Below are 22394 nucleotides of genomic sequence, written 5' to 3' on the forward strand. Positions count from 1 at the left end.
CCTCACGGGGACACCCCACCACCTCCTGCCACCACCCTGGGGCTGCGGGTGCCCAGGCGGGACGAGGGGAGGCTGCTGCCACGGCCTCTGCGGCTGAGGCTGGGCCAAGGGCAACACCTGCTCAAGAGCCGGAGGTTCGTCCGTCAGGAAGCACAGCCAGAGCCCTCACTCCGTCACTCTTGGCCGTTACTCAACGGCTCGGCTCCCTTCTGCAGCCGCAGTGGTGAGCCAGAGGCGAGAGGAAGCTCTGCTGCACCAACGAGCCTCAGCCACGGACCATAAAGCAACTGAAGCCGTGAGGAACATCATCAACCTCCAAAAGCATTCATATACCTTCAAAATTCCAGTAAACGGTCACAGTTTTATTAACAGGAAAATAATTTGATAAGATCTGGGACGGGGACTTGAGGAGCACAGACATGGGACAAGGTAGTTGGCCAACAGTGGTCAGGAAGGGCTTTATTGCATAGTTGTTGCCAAGACGAGACACCGAGCGGGGCACGTACGTCAAGTGGCAGCGCTGCCAATGCTAGAGCCAGGATCCGGGCCTGAGGAGAGGAGCAGGGAACAGCACCCGCATCCATGTAAACGTCCCGGGCGCAGGGCTCTCCAGCAGGACACCCCCAGCCACCTCCGACACCGCTGACGGAGAAGAGGTCAGTCGTGCAACATCCAACGTGATCAGAGTTTACTGGGAAGGGCAGTGAAGGCGGGCAGTAACTTAGGAGTCAGCCTTCGCAATTTTAATTACACGCTCAAGGGAAATCAAGGAGAAGAAATCCTTAGGCATAGATCTAAAGAAGGGATGGCGATGAGAATACACCGTTAACTCCTTCTGCCTCCTCCTCAGGGTTCTCCCGGCAAGGCAGCATCAGAGTAATTAAATACATTCAACCAAAGATTAATCAAAATAAGCTTCTTCCCAATCAGAATCACTGGGCCCAATTTTAAGGAGATCTGGTCTTCTGGGGGTGTTGTTTTTGTGGACTTTTTACTTCTTTCAACAAAACATCCTCAGCTAACCGATTTCTTTCCCCTCTCCCATTTTGACTTTTTACCAAGTGGCTAATTGGGAATACACCGCCCCTGAGTTACAACCGCGTCCTTCTGCCACCACCTGAAGCTGTGTGCAAAATCATCCTTCTCCTTCACAATTTCTGAGGGTACAGACCTTGTCTTTTCCTCCCCACGTTAGTAACGAGAGTTCAAATAAAATAAGAAGAGGAGATATAATTCTATAGCATTTTGCTTTTACTCCTTCATGGAATCTTTCCAATGCAACTTCACAAAAGCAACGTAAATAAAGTCTTTTTTTCTTCTAAAAAGAAGATTATGTTCCACAGATTATGTAGTGCAATTGGTTATCTGGTAGAAAAAAACATTATCTTCTTCAGCTCCATGGAAGGGAACGCTGAAAACAGTCCCATGGTCTCAATAAAAATAGGAAAGTGTATCCAGGATCCTCTATAAAGTTTCTTTTGTGTTGAGCACACAATACCTACTAGTCTGCCTTTAATTGAAGAGTATCGAATCTGGGTCCTGGTTAGCCAGCTGTGCAATGTGCTTTAATACATCCTTTTTGGTAATGATCCCGAGCAGCTTCCTGGAAAGTGAAAACACGTTTTTAGTGCACCACCACCACAGAAGGTGTCCCGGCTCTCGCTTGGCTTCACGGCGGGAGATTTTAATTGAAGTGTCTTTTTGGATGACACTCCACGCAAAGCATGGCACTCCCAGGCCCCAACAGAAACTCCATCAGTATTTTACACTAAAAAAGGTAAGGAGGTTATAACGAAGACAAATATTAATAATTATTAACCCCACCTTCTCTGAAAAGACCAACCTGAATGTCTAGCGCTGCATTTTAAGCCCTAGTCTCTCTGTAGTTCTGCTTCCAAAGAGGTGCCGAGAGGGAGGGCAGGAGCTGGGAACGGGCAGAGGCAGGGTCGGGGAGGGACGCCGAGCAGCGCGGCTCCGGCAGAGCTGGAAAGCTCAGCTGGTCCCAGCACACCACGGCAGGGAACAGGGAGAGAACTCCTGCTGGTGCCGCACTTCAGGGAACAGACTGCTCTGCTTTCATCTTTGCCCTCATTCCTTTCCACCTCACCAACCACACGGTTTCTGCTCCACACCAAAGCGAATTCAAGCAGTTCCACGATACACACGGCCAGATCTGAGGGGAGGCTGTGCGCCCTTTCATCAGTCTTAGACCCGTCACCCCACGGAGCTGTGTCTTTGCTTACAGGCTTTACGTTACTGCTTCCACTGGAAGAGGGTCAGGGGCTTCACGATTGCTGTTTTGCAGCTAACAAATCGCTCCAGCTGACGCCCAGTGCTCTGCACTGGAAGGAGGAGGTTGTGACCCAGGTCTACAGACGATCCTGGGACCCCCGGGTTCTGCCTGCAGCGTTCTTACCCGTTGTGAGTGACCAGGCACTGGCGCAATCCCAGCTTGCGGAATATATCCACGACGATTTCCATGGGTGTTTGGTCTGTCACCGTGAAAGGACTGAGGTCCAGGATGCTCCTGAGTTTCAGCATAGAGGGGGAGCTTGGAGGCAGCGGAGGAGAGTGGTCAGTGAAATAAATAATTGAAGTGCTCACAATCCCATCCTGCTTCTTCCGGGCATTTTCTGGAAGAAGAAATATTTTATTAAATATCTTCCCTCCTTTTTCTTTTCTCTCTCTGCCCACACTGGGATGGCCTTAAAGGTCCATCCCTCCTCTTTACCTGCGCTGCTTCTCAAGGCAACCGATGCCCCAAGGAGGGTGTGCTATTTTTATATCCTAATTTCTAATAACTACATCGTAATCTCTAAGGACTCCAAAGTTCCACCCCAGGGGAGAGAGCAGCACACACTTTGCCTAACGTCAAGGCTGCCAGGCATCTCAGCGTCCTGCTCTGGCCAGCAGAATGCAAGTTCTGGAGATCTTTAACTTCCCAGTTTTAAGAGAAGGCAGATGAAATGCTTCGCACTTTTATCAGTCACCCATTCGAGTCCCATGCGGAGTAGCTAAAGAAGGGTTCTTAAGCACTTAACCCACTGGCTCAGGCTGATGGCTGTGACTAGGGTAAAGAATGGAAAACAAGTTCAGGACGTGCCACCCCTCAGATATTTACGCTACTGCACTACAGTCCCGCTACACGGGCAGTTGGGGTCTCTTCCCCATTGCAGCTTCCATCGGGTATTTACAGTCCCGGACTCCCTGGGAAGGGGGTCGCCTGGCAGCGCAAACACCAGGCTGGATATTCGGAGCTGTCTGTCAAAAGCTAAATGGCACCCTGTGGCACACAACAGCCCATTACTGTGCTTATCTTGGGGAAAAGATTACTCTTAACGAGTCCCTGGACACTCAGAACAACACAAATGCAAGAATTTGTGGTCACACCACAAAGCAGCCTTACAGGAGGAAGGCAACGCGCATAATATGATAGTGCCCTTTTTCTGTATTTCATTCCACATCGTTGTAAGCTTTGGCCAGATACTTATCAAGAAGAACAGCAGCAACATTCACGTTATTCACATGCTTCAAAAGAATGTATTGGAAATCCTCAAACTGACACCGAAAACCTACCTTAAAACAGAGAAGGAACGCACGGGGTTGATCCATAGCCAGAGGCAATTTAACGATACAAACTACTCCAGCTCTGCCACGGGACAAAGCTGGCTCAGGACCAAGCCCTCACACCACCCCCACAGAACGTCGTCACGCTTGAGCTAAGGCAGTGCATTCACCCGCGCGCTGGAGAGCACACCGCAGAGCTCAGGCCTCTTCAATACTTCACCGTCACGCTGTTCCCACCATCGCTGTCTGCTTTAGCGCAGGGTAACCGCCACCCCCAGCCAGCCCTGTCACCTTGCACAGCACCCGCGTGCCCCCCGAGAGCCAGGAGCGGGGATCGACCCGCAGGAGTTAACCGAGCGGAGAGGGGAGATGTGCTCTCGGCTGCACTGGTTCTAAGAAACCTGAGAGCAGGAGAAACCTAAACATGCCCTAAATTGTGATACGGCAATGTTGTTTCCAAAGGAGCTCAGCTCACACCACAGAAATTGTATCAGAGTGATGCCAGGACAGCATTTACCAAGCGCCGCCAGCACCGCACACCACCTGCCTCACAACCACCAACGCACAAGTGAAAGACCAGGCCGGCTTTCAGTGGTGAAGAGAGGTGGAAGTCTTTAACATCAGCACAGATACTTCCAGGTGTGACTCAGAAGTGACGCAATATTCAGCACACAGACCAACCAGACTTTTTTCCCCTCATGAAATAAGGTTTGAGGCATTAACCGTTAAGAAAGCTTTCCGTGTCCAGTCATCCGCCAAGTCAGGAAGCCTCAGTCCTTCCTGGCAAGAAGTCCCATGCTTCACAACCGTTCCCTAAGGTTTCTGATTTCAGCAGAGCCACACTAATCGCACCAGGGAGCCACCCTGGCCTTCGCACTCCCTGCATGCGGCCCCCGTGCTGCTCGGGGATGGAGACGCAGGTGCCAGAAAGCACAGCCACCATCACTGCCAGGTGTTTAAACTCGTCAAGTAAATTACAGCCAGTGCCATTTGAGGCCTCTAACGGCATCGTTTATCTATGCAGCATCTTGCCTCTTACCAATTGAAATGATGAGGTCTCTCCTGAGGACGAATCCAACAAGCCTCTGGGACTCCCGCGACACCACCACTGGGTAGCCACTGTACGTGGTTTCATTGATGATGGTCTCAACGTCTTCTACGGTCATGCTGTCCTGAGTGATGACAGTCAGAGGAGGATCATTCCTCCGTGGCCTCATTACGTCCATCGCAAGCGTCTTGTGTGAGAACTCTTCCTTGGCTTCCAAGAAAGGGTATCCATTGAGGCGAATATGGGCATCGTAAATGCCTTCCCGCCCAATGGCATCGGCCACCCACTTGCTGGTCATGGCTGCTGCCATCAGAGGAACGATGTATTCCAGTCCACCAGTGAGCTCAAACATAATGACCACTAGTGACACAGTCATTCGGGTCACCCCACCTGCAAACAGAACACAGGAAGACAGATGTCGTGAACATGGAGTTTCAGGGGTTTCCAGGCAGGAGAGCTGTTCTGAGGCTTCCATGGCCATCCTCTGCCAACGCATCCGGAGAAGGTCTTGTATCAGCAAGAGCTTGTACTGTTGGACGCCTACATCACATTCAGCATCGCAGTGGAAGCCAGAGACAAGCAGAACAGAGTAGGGAACCACGCGTCCCTTCCAGAGCATCGTGCCATGGGCTGGCTTACAAGGGTTTGCTACATGTTTTTGAGGGTCTTTCCCTGAACTCTGAAGCAACCCCAAAAGAAGGCTAACTGTCTCGCCTGTTACTTAGCCAGCTGCAAAACAGCCTGGCCGTGCCACAGAGGGGCCTCGTCCACAGCTCCACAGGTGGGTTCAGGAATCGCGACTCTGACAGGCTCTATGCGAAAGGCAAGTGTCATCCTGACATCCTCTGGCTACGAGCACCAGTTCCCTGAGAGCAGGCCCTTCAGCCAGCTTACCTCCCCGTTTGCCGGCTTCCAGCCAGCCACTCTGGCTACTCTTCCTTACGCTTCTGCAGATTTCCAGCACTAAAACAGTTGAGGCGTTTCAAGAGAAAGTAGATGAGTCTTGTTAAATATTGGCATCATTTTTATATAACAGCATTTTGTCTCGGCATATTTTAATTAAGCTTTTGAGATTCAAGTCCCAAAGCTACTCCCAAATATTTTAGAGGAGTTTTGCTCCAATAACCATCTCCTGAAGGGGCACATACCCTTTAGTACTGTCCAGTGGTAAACCGAACAGTTAATGAAGTTAATGAAGTGGATCTGTATTTATTTTTCACCAGTCACATGCAAACAAGAGGGTTTATCCCCTGTAAAAAGCCCAAAGATGGGGTTTGGTAGCATGCTTTTATTCTTCCTGAAATGAGAGTTTCTCCTGGCACAGTATAGTAGCCCCCTAAGAGCTAAACACATTATTCTGTGGAGGAGAGGACTGGGAATTACGGTAAAAAATGAAGTTCAGTCACGTGCACTCGATTTCTTAAATTCGGCCAAGCAGCAGAAGTGTTACCAAAAACCAGAGCACTTGAAAGAAGAGCTGCACCATAAGATCTAAGGCCAGAACAGGAAGTAAAATGAATTAAAACCCCACGGGAAAATCTAAAGTCCCTGGCCAGGCCCGTTTGTTCTAGTGCTCCGTCAGGAGACTCCCCACTGAAACCCGTCAGCCCAGCAATGGGCTGGTGCTGGCAAAACCAACGCAAACAGGATGAGAACACATTGCACATTCTACTACAAAGCAGTGGAGATGTTCTTGAGATGAAGCCAACTCCTACGGAGAGCGAGAACAGCGGCAGCGTCCCACTGCCACACGTCTTTACATGGACAACCGGGACCCAAACCAAACCACAGCCTGGACTCCAACATCCACCTCACTTACCCAGGCACGCTGCGGCCCCAACCATGGCGTAGAGGCCAGGAGTGATGCAGTCGGCTCCCTGGCTGCACCAGCCGCTGAAGATGGCCCAGTCGTGGTGGTAATAGGCCAGCTGCTCCATGGCCACGCCGAGCAGCCGGCCCGCTATGGCCCCCACCGCCATGCTGGGGATGAAGAGACCCGAGGGGACCTGGGAAAACACACATCGGTAAAGACGCCGTTCCTCAGACATTTCAAAGACCAGTGACGGAAACTCGAAACAGGACTGAGTTAGAGGTTATGCTGAAGGTAAAACTGGCAAAGCTGCCTTGCCCTGTCACCTCTGCCCTTCCTGCGCCCTCGAGCTCCAGAGTCCCTGCAACAGTTTGCATTCACTCCTGTCGGAGAGTTAACAAGAGCTTAGTGTGGAACAGCACAAGCCTTTTTCAAAAGCTTATTTCCCAAGAGAACATAACAAAGTTCCACCTGCACACGGGTAACACTCGCCTGTGCCATTCCAACCGCACCAGTACGTGACGGTTGCAGGCAGGGGATTTTCCCTCTCTGTCCCTTCACGTACTGGGAGTGGAGTCGTCGTCCTTCCCTGGCAGACATTCAGATGCCACCGTGAAAGTGCAGGTGCCTGGAATCAGCACACGTGGCACAAGTGCCACCCAGCAGAGCCGCTGCCGGCAGGTTTCACCTCTGCACTTCAGAGTCCTCTTCCAGGACTCCAAAAGCTCCTGTTCTTTGAAGTCAGAGCGTCTCCCCGCTTTCCTTTGCACATCTGTCATACAGCTTTCTCACAGACTTGATGATTGCCCTTGAATGCCAGCGACCACCCTGGCAACAATGATGGCCAAACCTCTGTGGTGGGGTCACCTTTCCGGACAGACCACTGGGGGCCAGTGGGAGATGCTCAGCTCCACCTGCTGGACCTCACTGCAGGACAGCCCAGCCCCAGGCAGGACGTCACAGCTCGGGAAGCCGCCCCCAGACAAGTTCAGAACCCTCTGACCAGGGAACAGCCGTGACCTGGCCTAGCGGGAGGTGTCCCTGCCCAGGGCAGGGGTTGGAGCAAGATGAGCTTTAAGGTCCCTTCCAACCCAAACCATGCTATGATTCTACGGTAAGTAAGCATTTACAAATTACGATATTGATTGCTTTGCAATTAGCTATTGCAGATATATCAAAAAGGCACATGGCAGGACAATTTAGAAGCATTCCGCGTTTGGCAAATGAACATGAAACCCTGAGACACCAGCTTCAGTCACTGCATCTGGCGCCCACACACAGGCTAAAAGGTTTCTACTGCCCTCAGTTACAAGGAACAGAACGAATAATTGCAGTCTATCACCTTGCTCCTTCTTAACAGAGCCTGGGGAGGAAAACAAGCCTATTTATTGAGCAAATAAAACTCTAAGACTTGGGGTTCCTGCAGAGGATGAGAAGAACATGAACTCCTCCACAGGCAGTTCTCACCTTCATGCCAAAGGTGAAGATCGTGATGAAGACTTTCATTATAAGGGCCAAAGCCAGCTGCCACATGGCGGTGTAAACTCCTGGGCCAGCAGCTCGGTCTGGCAGGTCGTCCCCTTTGGTGCTGTTGAAATCGTTCACATACTCGCAGAGCTTGGAAGAGTCCAAAATCCCACAGTCGTTGAAGAGCTCAGAAATCAGCTCGCTGGTGCTCATTCTGGTGTACTCGTTGGGGAAGGCCAGAACGGCCGTGATGGCGGTCACTACAAACACCTCCAGCACAGGGTATTTACCAAGCTTGGTCGTCTTGCGTCGCCTGCACCAGGCGATGTTGCTGCGAATGAAGAAAGCTCCCCAAAGCCCACCAAATATTCCCAAAAGGATGAACGGCACAAGCTCCAGAAGGTGCCACGGCATGTGAAACTCCACGTAGAAGAGAACCAGGCGGCTGTTCCCAAAAGGGTTGATGGAGCGCAGGGTAAACGCAGCCACCAGAGCAGCGAAGAAGGAGCGCCACAGAGTCTTGAGAGGAAAGTAGTAACTGACCTATAAAGGAAAAAGAAAGCAGATTCGGTCACTTTAACGCTTGTCACTACACCGATCACTGCCCAATAACAAAATCACCAGTGCATGAAGTAAAAGCAGGGACCGAGATCGATGTGCACTGGCCACACACCCTCCTCTCCAGCCAAGCGCCCCAGGCTTTGTTTTGAGCTCCTGTTCAACGCGATTGCAACGACGGGATGGGTCCCGGCCTGCATAACTCCAATGCAGCAAGTGCCCTCTCCGATCCCTGAAGTGGAGGTGACTGACTTGGGTAATAAAAGCTGTTACAAATCAGCTGTGAGCTGAATCCGGAGAAAACTAATTGCCTTGCATGCTCTGCAAGGTCCAGAAGTGCCAAAGAGCAGTGCTTGCCATAGCTGCCACCACAACTACTGCTCAGCTGAGCAACACCATCCTGTTCCTCCTCGGAGCTAAGCCCTGAAGCAGGCAGCGGTGACCCACAGCATGTCTGGATCAAAGAACGAGGATTAGAAGTTCCTTGGGAAGGAAAGGCGTTTGACAAGCCAGGTAAGTTTGTTCCCAGGTCCCCTGGGTCAGAGCTGTCAGGAGAGTGGAGGTGACAGAGGCGGTGGCTGTGAGCAGTCAGTGTTGCCGAGCACGGACAGACCAGGGGAAACCAACAGGTTTATTGCAAAGCTATGGATAGACATCATCCAAAATAAATTCTCCAGTATTTGGAAGAATTACCTGAAACCCCAATAAGCTTTTAGGTTGCTTGGCCTTGTAAATACACCACCAATCAGTATTCAACAGCGTCTCCTTTCCACACCCAAGCAGTTATGAGCAGACTGTATTTTTAAACCAGCGGGGTCAGTTCTTGCAATAAAACAGCTCGCCAAGAGCTAATAGAAAATGCTGATGTTACCTCTTCCAGACTAAAGAGCACTCCTCCAATCGGTGCACCAAAAGCTACAGACACACCAGCAGCTGCAGCTGCTGATAAAACCTACGAGAGAAACCAAGGAGTCAGACATTTTCAGCCCCCGCAACCTTCCCCCTTTTCTGTTTGTCTTTACTTAAATTTGTGCGATTTTTATCTCCAGCGAGTGCACAGTAAGCCAGGGTCTGACAGCAGGGAAAACATGGAGTGAGTCGATTCCCTAGGGAGAAGGGTTGCAAGGAGCTACAAAAACATTGGGGTTAGCATTTCAGCGCTCCCTTCCCCAAACTAGAAGTGGCGTCACTGGCAATTACCTTTTGCTGTTTCAGCCGATTTCATGCTATGCGTTCACCTCAGGTAAAGGTGGAACAAAGACAGAATAGCAGTAATTTCACCCCCAGAACACTGACTTTTCCCAGATTCGCCCGTTTCCCAGTCACACCGTTTCTCAGAAGCAGGTAACAACGTAACTGGAGGTGCTGTGGGGCCACCCAAGCCCTGCCAGCCCACTGGTGGGTTCTGTTGGGTTTGGTTCAGCAGAAGGTAAAGTGGCCAATATGACACCACACATCTCACGTTAACCGTTCTCCAGTGACTTGTCCAGAGAAAAGTCTTACAGCGCTGTGAGGAAACGCTCATGAGCTTTGCGTTGGACATTAGCTTGGTTCTTACACCACCTCCACCACTGCGTCCCTGAAAGCAAAGTCCTTCATTCTACTCCCACGGCCCAGGTCCCTCAAACAGTCCCGACACTATTTGTGGAGTTGCATGGCAAACACAAACAAGCGCTGCAGAACTGGGTTAGTGCCAGTGAACGCTCCCATCACAACTGAGATGATGCCCTGCGCTGGGGAGATGCTGTGGCGTCACTTCCTAACAGAGATGGCTTTTGCTCCAACTAGGTGTTGTGCTGAAGACCGAGAATATGCCAAACCCGAACAGTCTACACCCACCGCAAAGCGCCAGACCCACGGCTCTGCCCACGCTGCCTCAGCAGCCTGACAACATTGGGGTCCCTCCGTACCTCTCTGCGTTTCGCTTCATTCTTCCTGTATTTGGTGAAGAGATGACACAAGATGTTCCCACAGCAGCAGGCGACGTGCACCAGGGGCCCCTCTTTGCCCAGGCTCAGCCCAGAGGACACGGCCAACACTAAGGTGATGGTTTTGATGATCAGCGTCCACTTGCCCAGGTAGCCTCTAATGATGAAACCACTTAAGATAGTTTTGATCTGGAAGTCAAGCACACAAAGCTCTACAGGCTTTCATTCAAGCCCTGGGCAGAGCTCCTCTTTTACCAGGCACTCCCAATCCTGCCTTCAACTTTGCCTTACAGCTATCAGAGTCCCTCCCCGCCATCCAAAGTAACGTACAGTCGGTAAAAACATCCTCCCTGCAAAGGCAGAAACAGCCATTTGAGTCCTTCCTTCGGGACTATTCTCCCTGCTGAAGAAAAATCCAAGGCTTGTGGAGCCTGTCTTACACAAACGGGGTGCTTTTGTTTGTACCTTCTCCAGTAAAGGCCAAAATACTTTGCTTTTTTAAAGGGATTGCCTGGAGACTTAAGGACTAGACATGCCTCAGTAATAGTTTGGAAAAAAGCATACATTAAGTCACCATCTAAAGTGCAAGGAATTATTATTCCATAGCAGGCACGTCTCATCTTTGCATGGTGGATCCCTACCCCACCTTAAAAAAACCCATGTCGCTTCCTTTCTCACTCACCTCTGGGATCCCTGAGCCACAGGCGTAAGGAGCAAAGCCCTTCACGAGTAACACAGCAAGAAGGGAGAACAACAAGGCCCAGATAACGTACATGAAGTAGTTGAGAATGTATGCAAAAGCCCCCTGAAATGCAGAGGAAGTTACCCAGATTAGATGATTTCAACTGAGATCACATCAAAGCCGCGCGCTGAAGCCAGCACACGGGAACAGGTCACCTCCCATACGGTTATCAGCCAAAAGTGAGGAGAACTACAGTAAGTCTGAGGTTTCAAGGACAAGATTCATTTGCTGGGATATGAGAGTATGAACCAATCATATCTCCAAAGACCGTTCTATAAAACAGCAAACAAGGCGCACCAGTAGCTCGGTACTGGGATCAGTGCTGTCCCAGTCACACAGGCGGCTCCACCGGGGAGAGCTGCCAGAAAGGCACAACTTGAGCTCGCCCAGCATTCCTCTAAAACCTCGGTGGGCAAAAACCCTCCAAGCAGCAGTTCTCAGACACGCGGCTAAAACACTGGGCTTGCAAATGCAGCAACGTTTTGCTTGCCCCCGAGGACAACATGTAACTTGTTTGGGTTTATTTACACCCTTGGAAGACCCCAACGATGAACGTTAAACCACGGAACCCCCCAGAGCTCGCACTTCTGGCGTGTACATCCAGATCGCTAGCAAGGGGCGGTACAGGCTGGGGAAATGGGGCGTTTCAGCAGCAAAGCCAGCTGTAGGCACACATCACCTCTCCATGGCCGAGGATCAGCTGGGACCAGCTCTTCCACTCGGGACACTTGTCTCTGTCCGTAAAGGTCGTGTTGGATTTCCAGCAGCAGTGCTCGTGGTTGAACCAGAAGCCTGCTAAACACACGCCTTCTTTCAAATCTGTCATCCAGTGGGCAGAAATGTCTATCAGACCCGCTAAGGAACCTAGTTTAAAGGGAAAAAAAATAAAATTTAATTATTTAATGTTATGTTAATGTTGGAGTCAGCCTTATACAGACTCCAACACCTGAAGGTTACAGTCTGCCCTACTAATTTTTGACTCTCCTACCAACAGATAGAGCAGGACTGATATTTTTGCCCACAATCAACTTTTATTCTATAGAGAGCTAAATGGGAAGATTGGCTTAAGCATATATATTGAAAAGAGCAGGTCAGGAAACAAAGCATGCCTCATAGTACTTCAGAGGCTGACCATCGCAAATGGCGCTCAAACCCACCCTACATCACTAGAAATGAATTTTTCTCAATTACACTGAATAAGTGCTTGTTCTATACAGCACAGCAAGCAGTCTGAGAGGCAGAGGGGGACGCACTGCACTGCTGGAGGACACAGACAAAACATGTCACCGGTCCCCAGCACAAGAGCTGGAATCCAAGAGTTACACTAACTACGCTAAGACTGTGACAGGAATAACTCTGAATCTGGAGAAAAGATTTCCAATCCCAATTTAAAAAAAAAAAAAAAGAGGGGAAAGTTACAACTATGCCAAGTGAAACGAAGCAAGCAGAGAGCCGCACAGAAAGTAATTCAGATTTTAGAAGAGGAACCTTCAAGCAATTCCTTATTTTTCTGTTAAGAACAACTCCTACAATGCCCACAGATGAACGCTGCAATCAGCTCCGTTTCAACGAAAATGGCACATCCGCGCAGAGACCAGAGACCTCTGATCTGCAGGAGCAGGTGCCAGCACAAGCTCCAGGGGCAGCAATAAACATTTAGCAAATGTTCCAGTTAATGAAAAACTGGCGAGCAGCTTTCCTATGTAAATATTAACAGAAGATTTAATTTCACTCCTCGTGATGAATGCTTAGCTGCTTTCTATCGGGAAGAGCTGTATCCAGCCGATTTACTTCTGCACTGGGTCCAAAGTTTGCTTCTGAAGTCATTCCGAAGGTCCCAGCCAGCCAACCTCTGCAAGAAGGCCGACTGCCCAAGAAACACCTCTCACCTTTTATATCCAAGTATAGGAAGGAAAAAGAAAAAAGAAAATCTTTCCAGCAATCCTTGGGATTAACCTCTCCTTTGTCAGTGAGGAGCGTTCAGCAGAGATGTACAACGCTCTCCTCTGACCCACATTTGACCAGCTCTGTTCTGCCGAATTATTTTTTATATTTCAGAGCTCTGTACCAGCAGATCCAGAGCAGTGTCCTGGATCGCTTTCAGTCTCAGCTTTGTATCTGGCTATTTACACCAACACAGCCTCAAAGCACATAGAAGTAATTCTCTGTAAATTGCAAAGCAGCAGCAGAGCCATAAATACTGGTGCAGCCCCTCGCACAGCCCTTGCTCCAGGGCCAAAGGCTCCTCCCCAGCCATCTGCCCGTGTTCGTGGGAGGAACCGACTTTAGAGGACTTTTTAGACCGAGGTTTGCTCTTACCTGCCAACAACCCGATGAGGAGCATCAGCAACCAGCCCGAGAAGGCATCGCTCACGCTGTGTATCAGCGCCCAGGTGGACTCTTTACTTCTACTGGTGATCTAGAAAAGGGTTTTTCAAAAAGAAACAACAATCTGTTAAAGACGGTGATCTACTTTGGTGTAAGTGCTGTAAAAACTACATGGTGAGGTGATCAGTGGAAGATTAGCCCCTAACATTGAAAGCCACAGCTATCACGACATATTCTGCTCTGAGGGGCGCGAGGAATAGCACCAGGCAGCGGCTGCTCCCACGGCTGGCGCAGCAAATGCAGCTCTGGGCAGCAGATGTGCAAGAACAGATCAAGGATATTGCCATCTTTCCCAGCAAAAAAAGAAAGTATTCAAGTAACACTCTCCTCCTAGATGTCTTCTGCACAAAAACGAGACAAAATTCTTCCTTTAATGTTTTAAGGCCATCACTTGTTAGTAACAGCCAGTTACCAGTATATCCCCATGCCACGCGCAAACCTGAAGACTGGGGAAACAGTTCTTTCACTTTGTCCCCAGCAGTTTCTGGATCCTGCCTGGCCAGTACCGATACCCACCAGCGGCGAGAGCAAACAGGGGCTGTCACCAGCCCGTCAGAGTCCCCAGCTACTGCCCCACATCTGCAACTCCAACCAGCCGTCGCTCTGAGCAGAGGGGACTCTGCCGAGCGCTGCTCAGCCGGGCACGAGGCAGGGCAGCGGTTTAACACCCGCAGGGAGGAACGGTGAGGCTGGAAGCAGGCTGTGCTGGTGGCACTGGGAAGATCTCAAACCGAGATGCCCCAGGAGGGTGAGCTCCTCCTCAGGGGCTCTGGCCCCGTCTGAGGGCTGAAGCCTGGCAGCGTCGCTGCTCTTGACAGGCGGACAAAAGGGCGACAGAACAGCCATTGCGTGCCCCCATTCCCCCGGCTGCCTCGACCCAGGGACACATTCCAGTACACCACTATTATTCCCAGATAAAAAGGCACATTGATGCAAACAACTACCACTTGCTAAATGAGGAATAAATAAAGTAAGAATCCCTTCTGCCTGAATGAGCATTGCTTTTTTCTCTGGATTTTTGTCTTTCAAATGCCGCATGGACCAGGAGTGGAAGCGCTGCTGAATCAAGGCAGGGGCTGGGGCGGGTGCCAAAACGATTTCCTTTATATTTCTTCTCATTGGACCAACCCTACAGCTCTTTGGCCAGCAGGAACTTCTGCCTTGACCCGATTTCAGCTTCTTTCAATAGACAGAAGCGATCTTTTTATACAAGCACCTCTGCAGACAGGGGACAGATCGTCCTGTTCCACGCTGATGGGCATCACCTATGTATAGACACATCTGTGCCCGGGGCGTACGTGTGCGCAGCCTCGCGGGTTTGTATTCTTCATCCATAGATGGGGACAGGTTTTTGGGCAGGAGACACTGGGAGCATGGAGCCCCTTAATTGGGTCTGTACTCGCTCGGGTTTGGGCACTACACTGTATTTATTGTATGTACTCACACACTGAGCAGGGCCCGCGTTCAGTTTGTGCACTGTTATTAAGACACAAGTTGTTTTGTGAGGCTCAGGAAAAAAAAAAAAATAATTGAAGAATATTTTGGCAAGCAAATAGACAAGTTGAGTTCAGTCATCACCCTACAAGAGTTCTGACAGCAAGGGCTTCTCGTGAATCAGGAGCATGCTGAGGACAGCGGTACTTTATTTAAAGCATCCCTTGCTTTCCAAGCAGATTCCTTTAATTGCAGAGAGCAGCGACGTTCCGGGAATGAATTCTGGAAGAACTGCACTTAGTTTTCTCAAACATGCAGCACAGAACAATTCCAACAGAAAAAGAATCGTTCACAAGTGCAATTGCATGAGCAGAAAACCAGCTTGTTTCTTTATCAATAAACAGGACCACGGGTGTGTAGATTCTTCCATTAGAAACCATGCAATAGCAATGCAATTCTTCCAAGTAAGACACGCACCTTCCATGAGCAGGAGTGCAGGTTTTCCTGTGCTTCAGAGCCAAACAAGTTTAACACGGCATAAGAAAACGCACCATTAAGTCATTTAAGATGCGGATCAGAAATCCACCAAAGCTTTTAAGTAAATAAAAGCCTTCAGAAGAGAAGCAGCAATTGATAGACTGCAGCACGTTCAATTTCTCTCAAACTAAAGATCCTGCAGAGAGGCTCAGTTCCCATCCCAAGGGCGATCCCTCCATCCCAGGTCTATCTCCAGCACATGCCTCCCCCGTCTGACAATCACAACTGGGATTCGCTCTAGCAAGTTAGTTACTCTGCCTTCGGTGCCAGCAAGGAGTAATAAGAATTTTTACCTCTCTGTGCCTGTCCCGGTCCCTGGACTTCTCTCGCACCCAATCTATAGTGTTAAAATCTTCGTAGGTCCCCACACCAGGAAGAGGTTCCTCCAGGAAATCCATCATTGTGCTTGTGCCGTTCATCCCTCCTCCATTATATGAGGAAAATCCTGGGGGGAGAAATTGAGCATTTCTTAGTTTTCACCCTTTTTAGGAAAAGAAAAAAACATCGCCAAAATGCTAACTTAGTGGGAAATCCACACATTTCAGTGGAAGCAAAGAGCTAATGAGCTGTTCCTTGAGCTAAATAGGCCAAGCAAGGCTCCGGGGATGACGCGGGCAGCAGGGCATGCGCTTCCCCAGCTTCAGCAGTTCACGTTGTTCCCGGAAACGACTGCTCAGGAACCAGCAAAGTAAATCAACACTAGCATCTATGTGTTAACTTTTCCCTAAACCCAGAACTTTGAGGAAAGCAGAGGGGAGAGGGAGAGGAGAAGGGGAATATTTGAGCCTCCCGGCAGAGCCAAGGGGAGTCCCAGGTGGATGCGGTGAAGGTGAAAGCAGGAAGGGCAGGAGGGCTGTGGATGGGAACAGGGAGACAGAGGAAGGAAAGCATCTCACCCCCATCGCTGCGGGGGGGCTGGAGGGCCTGAAAAACAGAAAGCGGTACCAAACTGGGGCTTGCAACTGCCCTTCGGGTGAAACAAACTTGGCCCAATCATTCGATCTTCTATCTAACCGGCTCCAGCCCGTGGAAAACGATGCTTAGTGTGGATGTACGTTCCCCAGGTTTTGGTGACAAGACAGTGTCTTCACAGACAGGAGCAGAGAACAAGGCTGTGGGACAGGGTAACGCGAGGGCCTACAGAAACTGATTAATCTACAGCATGACGAGCGTGGCCAGGTCCAACTGAAGACCACAAACAAGGGCTTCACATGGTACAAGCCACGCTCCCAAGCAAAGCCTCCGGAGAGGCATCCCCCGGTTCCGCCATCCTCTGCCAAGAAAATAAATCCATTAATCATAGAATCGTTGAACTCCTGGGGTTGGAAGGGACCTTGAAAGATCGTCTAAGTCCAACCCCCTTAGTCCTGGACCTCAGCATAGAAAATGGGTCAGATCCAGTGGATTAATGCTGTCTCCATGTCCCCAGGCGTTCAGTTCACGGCCAGTCCCCAGCCAAGCTGATGTTCAGCCCCCGCTGAGCGGGAGGCAGCAGAGCAGAACCTGCCCTTGCAGCATCCGGGGCAGTAGCCTTGGACCTGCACGGATTTTACCTGCCCTGGGAAATCTCTTCCACCTGGAAAACAGACATTAATCTATTCCTGCTTTCCTTTGCCCCTACAACAAAATACTGAGCAGCTTTGATCTAAAAGGAACCTATAAAACTCCCATTAATGTAACACTTCCTCCTTTAAAAGCAGGTTTCTTAAAGCCCCTTGCAAGCAGTTTGAGGAGAGTGTTGAAACACACCAAGGGAAAAACAAAACAAAGGTCTTTTAAACCTTATCCAAGGAAATCAAGCAGTTTTCTTGACAGTAATTGACATGGAACAAGTTTTTCTGTGCCACTCAGCCCAAACCTCATTCCTTTGCTTGTGCAAGCACCGAGGCCCCCGCTCCAAGTCAAACACCTACGGAACCCTTCAGGAAGTACTCCATGTATTTTTCTTTCTAAGCCACCAAATGCTGAAAGGGCAGAAATTCCACGGGTTACTCCAAGAAACACTCTGTTACGTTTCGGTAGAGGTGAAAGGTGCCCTGCGGTCCATGATCCATTATGCAAAAGCGCCCTCAGAACATGCAGGTGACACTACTTTACGCACTGAATACTGGTTTTGAAGCTCCCTGAAGAAGGCTTTCATGCTGCTCTCGCTCCCAAAGGCTGACAGCTGGAGACCTCCCAAGCTTTACACCTGCTACGATGCTATCCAGGTTGTATTTTTTTTTTCCATTTCTAAAAACTAAAACCACGCTAAAGGGAAATCAGTTACAAAAGCACAGGAGCCAGGACGGGATGCTGGGAGCCGCGAGCTGGGAGCCCCCGCGTTTGCAGGACTTGGGCTCTTCAGCCTTCCCACGCTGAACACCTTTTCTGTTACAAGCAAACTGGGGAGAGAACAGCAAGTTTTCTACATCGAGCCTGGCTGATGATGGACACACGTTCTGGAGTTGGCCGATAGCCACCATGGCACCTTTGGCAGGCCTGGGCACTGCTGTCGTACTGTGATGCCCCTACGAGAAGCCCGCAGCGAGCTACCAGCCTACCTGCGGTGCCAACTTTCTGTTTAACAAACGGAGGAGCAAAGGACCCAACTGACGCACGTGAAGGGGGGAAGGATGCAACTGGTAACTGCTCCTTTTGCATCCACAACCCGCCCCCGGGAAGGCAGCCCCCCAGCGAGACGCGATGCAGTCCTTGCACCCTGCATTTGGAGGGGGCAGAAGCAGCAGGGAGTTGCACAGATGAACATCCCTGACATCCCAGCTCTGAAAACCTTTTAAAAAAGTCTTCTCAACGTATATTGCTGGTGGGAAAAGGAGCAGAGTAAGGTGCTGCCGGCCAGCTAACACACACGTTGAGCAATCTCCGTAAGCGGTGGCCAGCCAGCAGCAAACCAAAGGGAAGCAGAGCACGGAACATAAGCGAGAGGCAGTGGGAGACCGAACTCCTCAGCAGCCCATTGCTCACCTGAGCTGGGAAGCCCGAAATAACCACAAACCATTCACAGCACACCATACCCTGTATGCTCTGCGCAGCAAGCGTGACTTCACGTACTCCTGGTAATCCATACCAGCAGAACACACAACCACACACGCTCTTCCTCCAGCAATACCGGCTGCAAAGCGCTTCCAAGGGCGTACACACGGAGACACGGGTAGGAGAGGAAATCTAAGCACGGTTCTGTGAGACACTAAGTGTTTACAGTCACCCAGATGAAAAAAAAAAGAAAAAAAAAAAAAGATGCAAACCCCAAAATCCAGTCAAAATTGAAAGGTGGTGGGGAAGAGGAGTACTAAAACTCCAATGCAGAAGAATAATGTTTAATATTTCATTTAGCTTATTCAGGGTGCAAATACCACTAGGCAAAGATGCCTTCGGATGGGGAGAAGTAAGGAATTCAAACAATCGCTCTCTACCCCATCGTCTAAAGTCAAGAGAGGGGAATAAAGGCCCATGATGTTTTCCCAAGCCGTTTCCCAGACTGGCACAGCAGCCTCTTAACAGCAAAAAAGATGCAAGAAAACAAGATGAGTCATGTAGCATAACTGACAGCTACCACCAAATAACCCACTTTAAAAAGGCTCCTTGCTTCATTTGGGACAAAAAAAAAAAAAAAAAAAAAAAAAAAAGGTTAACTGAAGTTCTCAGAGATCTTCCTAAGTGGTGAGTGCACAGAGTGCGAGCCCCACCAGCCCGACTTGCGCTGTAAAGAAAATGGGGCGCGTTTGCTGAGAGCCAAGAGGAATTACTCTGTTTTTAACAACAGTTTTCACTTATGAAGCCAACAGCTTGGAAATATAAACTGGCATCAATGCTTTCAGAGAGCGCCCCGTTCAAATATCCCCACTCGGGTTCCCAAGCACTGTTCTACAAATCTGCTGGACCAAAAGCTCCTTGAATAAATCGTCCTAATAACAACAGACAACCGAGTTCAGCAGGTGCAGTGCTCGCATACCTGCAACTCCTCCTGCAAGCCTGCGTGCCCGCGTAAAGCCATCCGGGTGGTGCTTCCTCACAGGCTCTCAAAGCAACCAACCCCCTCTCAAGCAGTTATGTGACAAAGGGGATAAGATGGGGCATCGTCCCAGTCAACCACAGCTCAAACAAGTCACACCTACAGTTCAGATCTTCACAGCAAAGGCCATGGACGTGGAGACCATGATCGTAGCAGAACAACTGAACCAGGGAGGCAAGCCCGGGTTTGATCCAGCGCGTCACCTTGATGGTGGCACCGGGCTGTGAGCATGCCACTACCTCCCAAACCACCCAACATTCCAACGCCTATCCGGGCCAGTCTATGGCATACCAGACGCTCTCACCACGGCCACCAGCTTGCTCACCTGGGTCCAATTCCCATTTCCAGGGTCCCCTCTCACATTACGGCAGACTTTTGACATCATCACTTAGATAGTGGCTGCTTTTCTGGGAAAGTAAACTATAAATTTGGGGGTGGAAGGGTGGTTAATGACTGTTGTTAGCAGCATAAAGGAAAGCCAGCATCCATCCAAGCATCCACTTTAGCTCTGTCCCCCAGACAAGGGAACCACCATCACCACATCACTTTTAGAGCAGGTTCAGACGTCAGCGATGAGGCGGCTCTGGCAGGGGGGTCTTTGAGGCCTTGCTAAGTGTGGGTGACGGGTTTCTACTAAGCCCAGCGATGCAGAGCACAACCCTGTGTCTACATTGAGAAACAGAAGGTGAACGACTGCCTCTGCACACCCACCTCTCCAAGCCAAGCACCCAGCCAGAAGAGCTTGCTTTTGTTTCTACAGAAATGACCCTACTCTTCCAGAAGTGCAACAACAATTCCTGTCTGGCTCTCACTGGCTTTTCAATTTATTCTGGCACACCTACCATAATATTTCCTAAAGATAAAAGGATACAGTTGTCCTTAAAAAAAAAAAAAAGTACTAATACAGCGGTGTTAAACCTAGTTAACTGAGACTACTTTGAGAAGCATTTTCTGCAAGAAGAAGAGATCAGGGTCATTCCTTGCTCACTCTTCTGGAATAACTGCCCAGAGCAGTGACTTTTAGCTGTCCTGGGAACACCCTCCCAGCTCAGAGCTGCCCCAGAGACACAGGAACAAAGACCCCGAGGGGACACACTCGGCACCCAGCACTGCGACGACATGGGAGAGGGGCTGCAGGCCGTCACCCCTCAGACCCACCCTGCCGTACAGCACTGGGGGTCCCGCAGGTACCAGCCCCATGGATCCCATCCACACCTCACCGGCAGCTGCTCGGGGCATCTCGCGACGGGGCTGAAGGGATGGTGTGACGTGACCCGCACACTGGGGACCAGCCTGGAGCCTGCTCCTCTCTCCAGCCTGGCCCCGTCCAGCCCAGCCTGCCCTCCCTGCAGCAGCAGGGCTTGTATTACAACATCAGAACCCCGCGGTTCCAGCCATGCATGGCGATTTCACAGCCGGGTAAGCGGGTAAGCAGTCCATTCAACAGAAGATAATGAGAAAATGTCCTTATATTTTTTTCCAGGAGTATTACTGAACTATAAAATGGCTGACGGGCATAAATATTTATCAAGATCATATTTCTTGCCTCAGCTTGTTGCAAATCAAGGATCCTAGGATAACCAGATAGGAATAAAGGAAGCAAATGAGCTCAGTAATACCTGGTCAAAAGATGATCATACAGGTCTCCCCAGTTCCTGATGTACAGATCTCTAAATCAGTATTTAATGCTTACAGACAGCAAGTCAAATGTGACCTTGTTAGAGATACAGTTCATTTTTTAAACACAGATTTGTTAGCATTTTGATCACCTCTTCTCCCCAAAATGGGTTAATGTTCCACTTTAGAGAGTCTGCCTGGCTTAAAAAAAAAAAAAAAAAAAAAAAGGCAGCGCTTGTGCGCTTGTTAAAGTTACAGGGCTATGCCATTGCAGCGCAGCAAACCCCCAGGGCTTTATGAATTGTCCTGCCGGCACAGCAAGGTGACAGCCAGGCACCCGGGAGAGGTCTGCTCCCCTTGCTCTGGCGAATCTGGAAAAAGGAAGGGGTTTGCGGACAAAAGGGAGCCGGGCAGTAAACAACCAACCATTACACAGCAGAAATCCAGCAGCAGAAACCCATCGGAAACCCAGCAGCAGGAGCTCAGCAGACCACCCGGCTGCTCCCGGCCCGACCACCCCTCCACCCCAGCGCAGGAGGGGCTCCGGAGCCCGGTGCCAGCAGTTTGCCGCCCCGCAGCCCCCCAGCCACGCTCCCCCTTGGCTCCCATCCCCTCTTCCTCCCTGGAGGGGTCTCCTCACCCTCGCTCAGCCGCTCCGGAGCGCCCTGGGGAGCCCATCCATCCCACGGCCACCCGGGTGGAGGGCCGGCGTGCGCTCCTTCGTCTCACGGCGGCACTTGCTGCATCCTTTTGCTCCGGACTTGGCCAAAGCCGAGCCGGCGGCGGCGCTGGGCCCTCCCCGCACGCCTGGCGTGGCGTCACCGTCACCGGCGGCCGTCACATGAGCTGGCCCTTGCACCTCGCTGGCAGGGGCAGGATTTGCGCCGCACGGGGAGAGGTCCCGCCGGCAGGCGGGGAAGGACCGGGCTGCACCGGCGACGGCCACCCCCGACGCGCCCCGACGCCGCGAGCGGAGCCCTCGGGGCGCCTTATCCGGTAGAACGTATTCCCCGGGACTAAAACGTGCCCGCCCGCCGTGCTGCACAGGCTGGGGAGCGCAGAGAGCCGAAGCCGAGCGCGCAGGGGCTGTAAGATGGAGAGCGGCTCGCTGCTACCGCTGCTCGCTGCCGGGAGGGCGAGAAGCCGGGCAGGCGAGAGCTGTGCACGCACATCCCCCTCACCCCCACGCACCGGGCGAACCCCGCACCCGTCCACCGCACCCAAGGTCTGTCTGGGGGGGGGCACACCCCAGAGGTGAGCACCCAGGTACCCCAGTCCGACGG

General features: G+C 50.8%; 1 protein-coding gene across 10 annotated transcripts in view; it reads right to left on the reverse strand.

Annotated features, from left to right (window-relative positions):
• Positions 1–1233: 1233 nt before the first annotated feature.
• LOC128914673 (H(+)/Cl(-) exchange transporter 5) overlaps positions 1234–22394 on the reverse strand; it is a 40690-nt gene continuing 19529 nt past the window's right edge. For 7 of the 10 annotated variants that reach the window (XM_054214038.1, XM_054214039.1, XM_054214040.1 and 4 more), the window contains 11 exons: positions 15773–15924; positions 13440–13539; positions 11800–11984; positions 11061–11183; positions 10361–10567; positions 9322–9402; positions 7893–8435; positions 6435–6621; positions 4607–5005; positions 2417–2633; positions 1234–1603 (listed from right to left, as the gene is read on the reverse strand). In XM_054214038.1, the coding sequence (XP_054070013.1) occupies positions 1513–1603; positions 2417–2633; positions 4607–5005; positions 6435–6621; positions 7893–8435; positions 9322–9402; positions 10361–10567; positions 11061–11183; positions 11800–11984; positions 13440–13539; positions 15773–15924 (2285 nt within the window). In that variant the 3' untranslated portion in view covers positions 1234–1512. Of the gene's footprint in view, positions 1604–2416; positions 2634–4606; positions 5006–6434; positions 6622–7892; positions 8436–9321; positions 9403–10360; positions 10568–11060; positions 11184–11799; positions 11985–13439; positions 13540–15772; positions 15925–21751; positions 21900–22394 lie in introns of those variants that run through there. The other 3 variants (XM_054214044.1, XM_054214045.1, XM_054214043.1) reach the window with 2 other exon arrangements.

This window comes from Rissa tridactyla, chromosome 9 (genome assembly GCF_028500815.1).
Source record: "Rissa tridactyla isolate bRisTri1 chromosome 9, bRisTri1.patW.cur.20221130, whole genome shotgun sequence".
NCBI classification, from domain to species: Eukaryota; Metazoa; Chordata; class Aves; order Charadriiformes; family Laridae; genus Rissa; species Rissa tridactyla.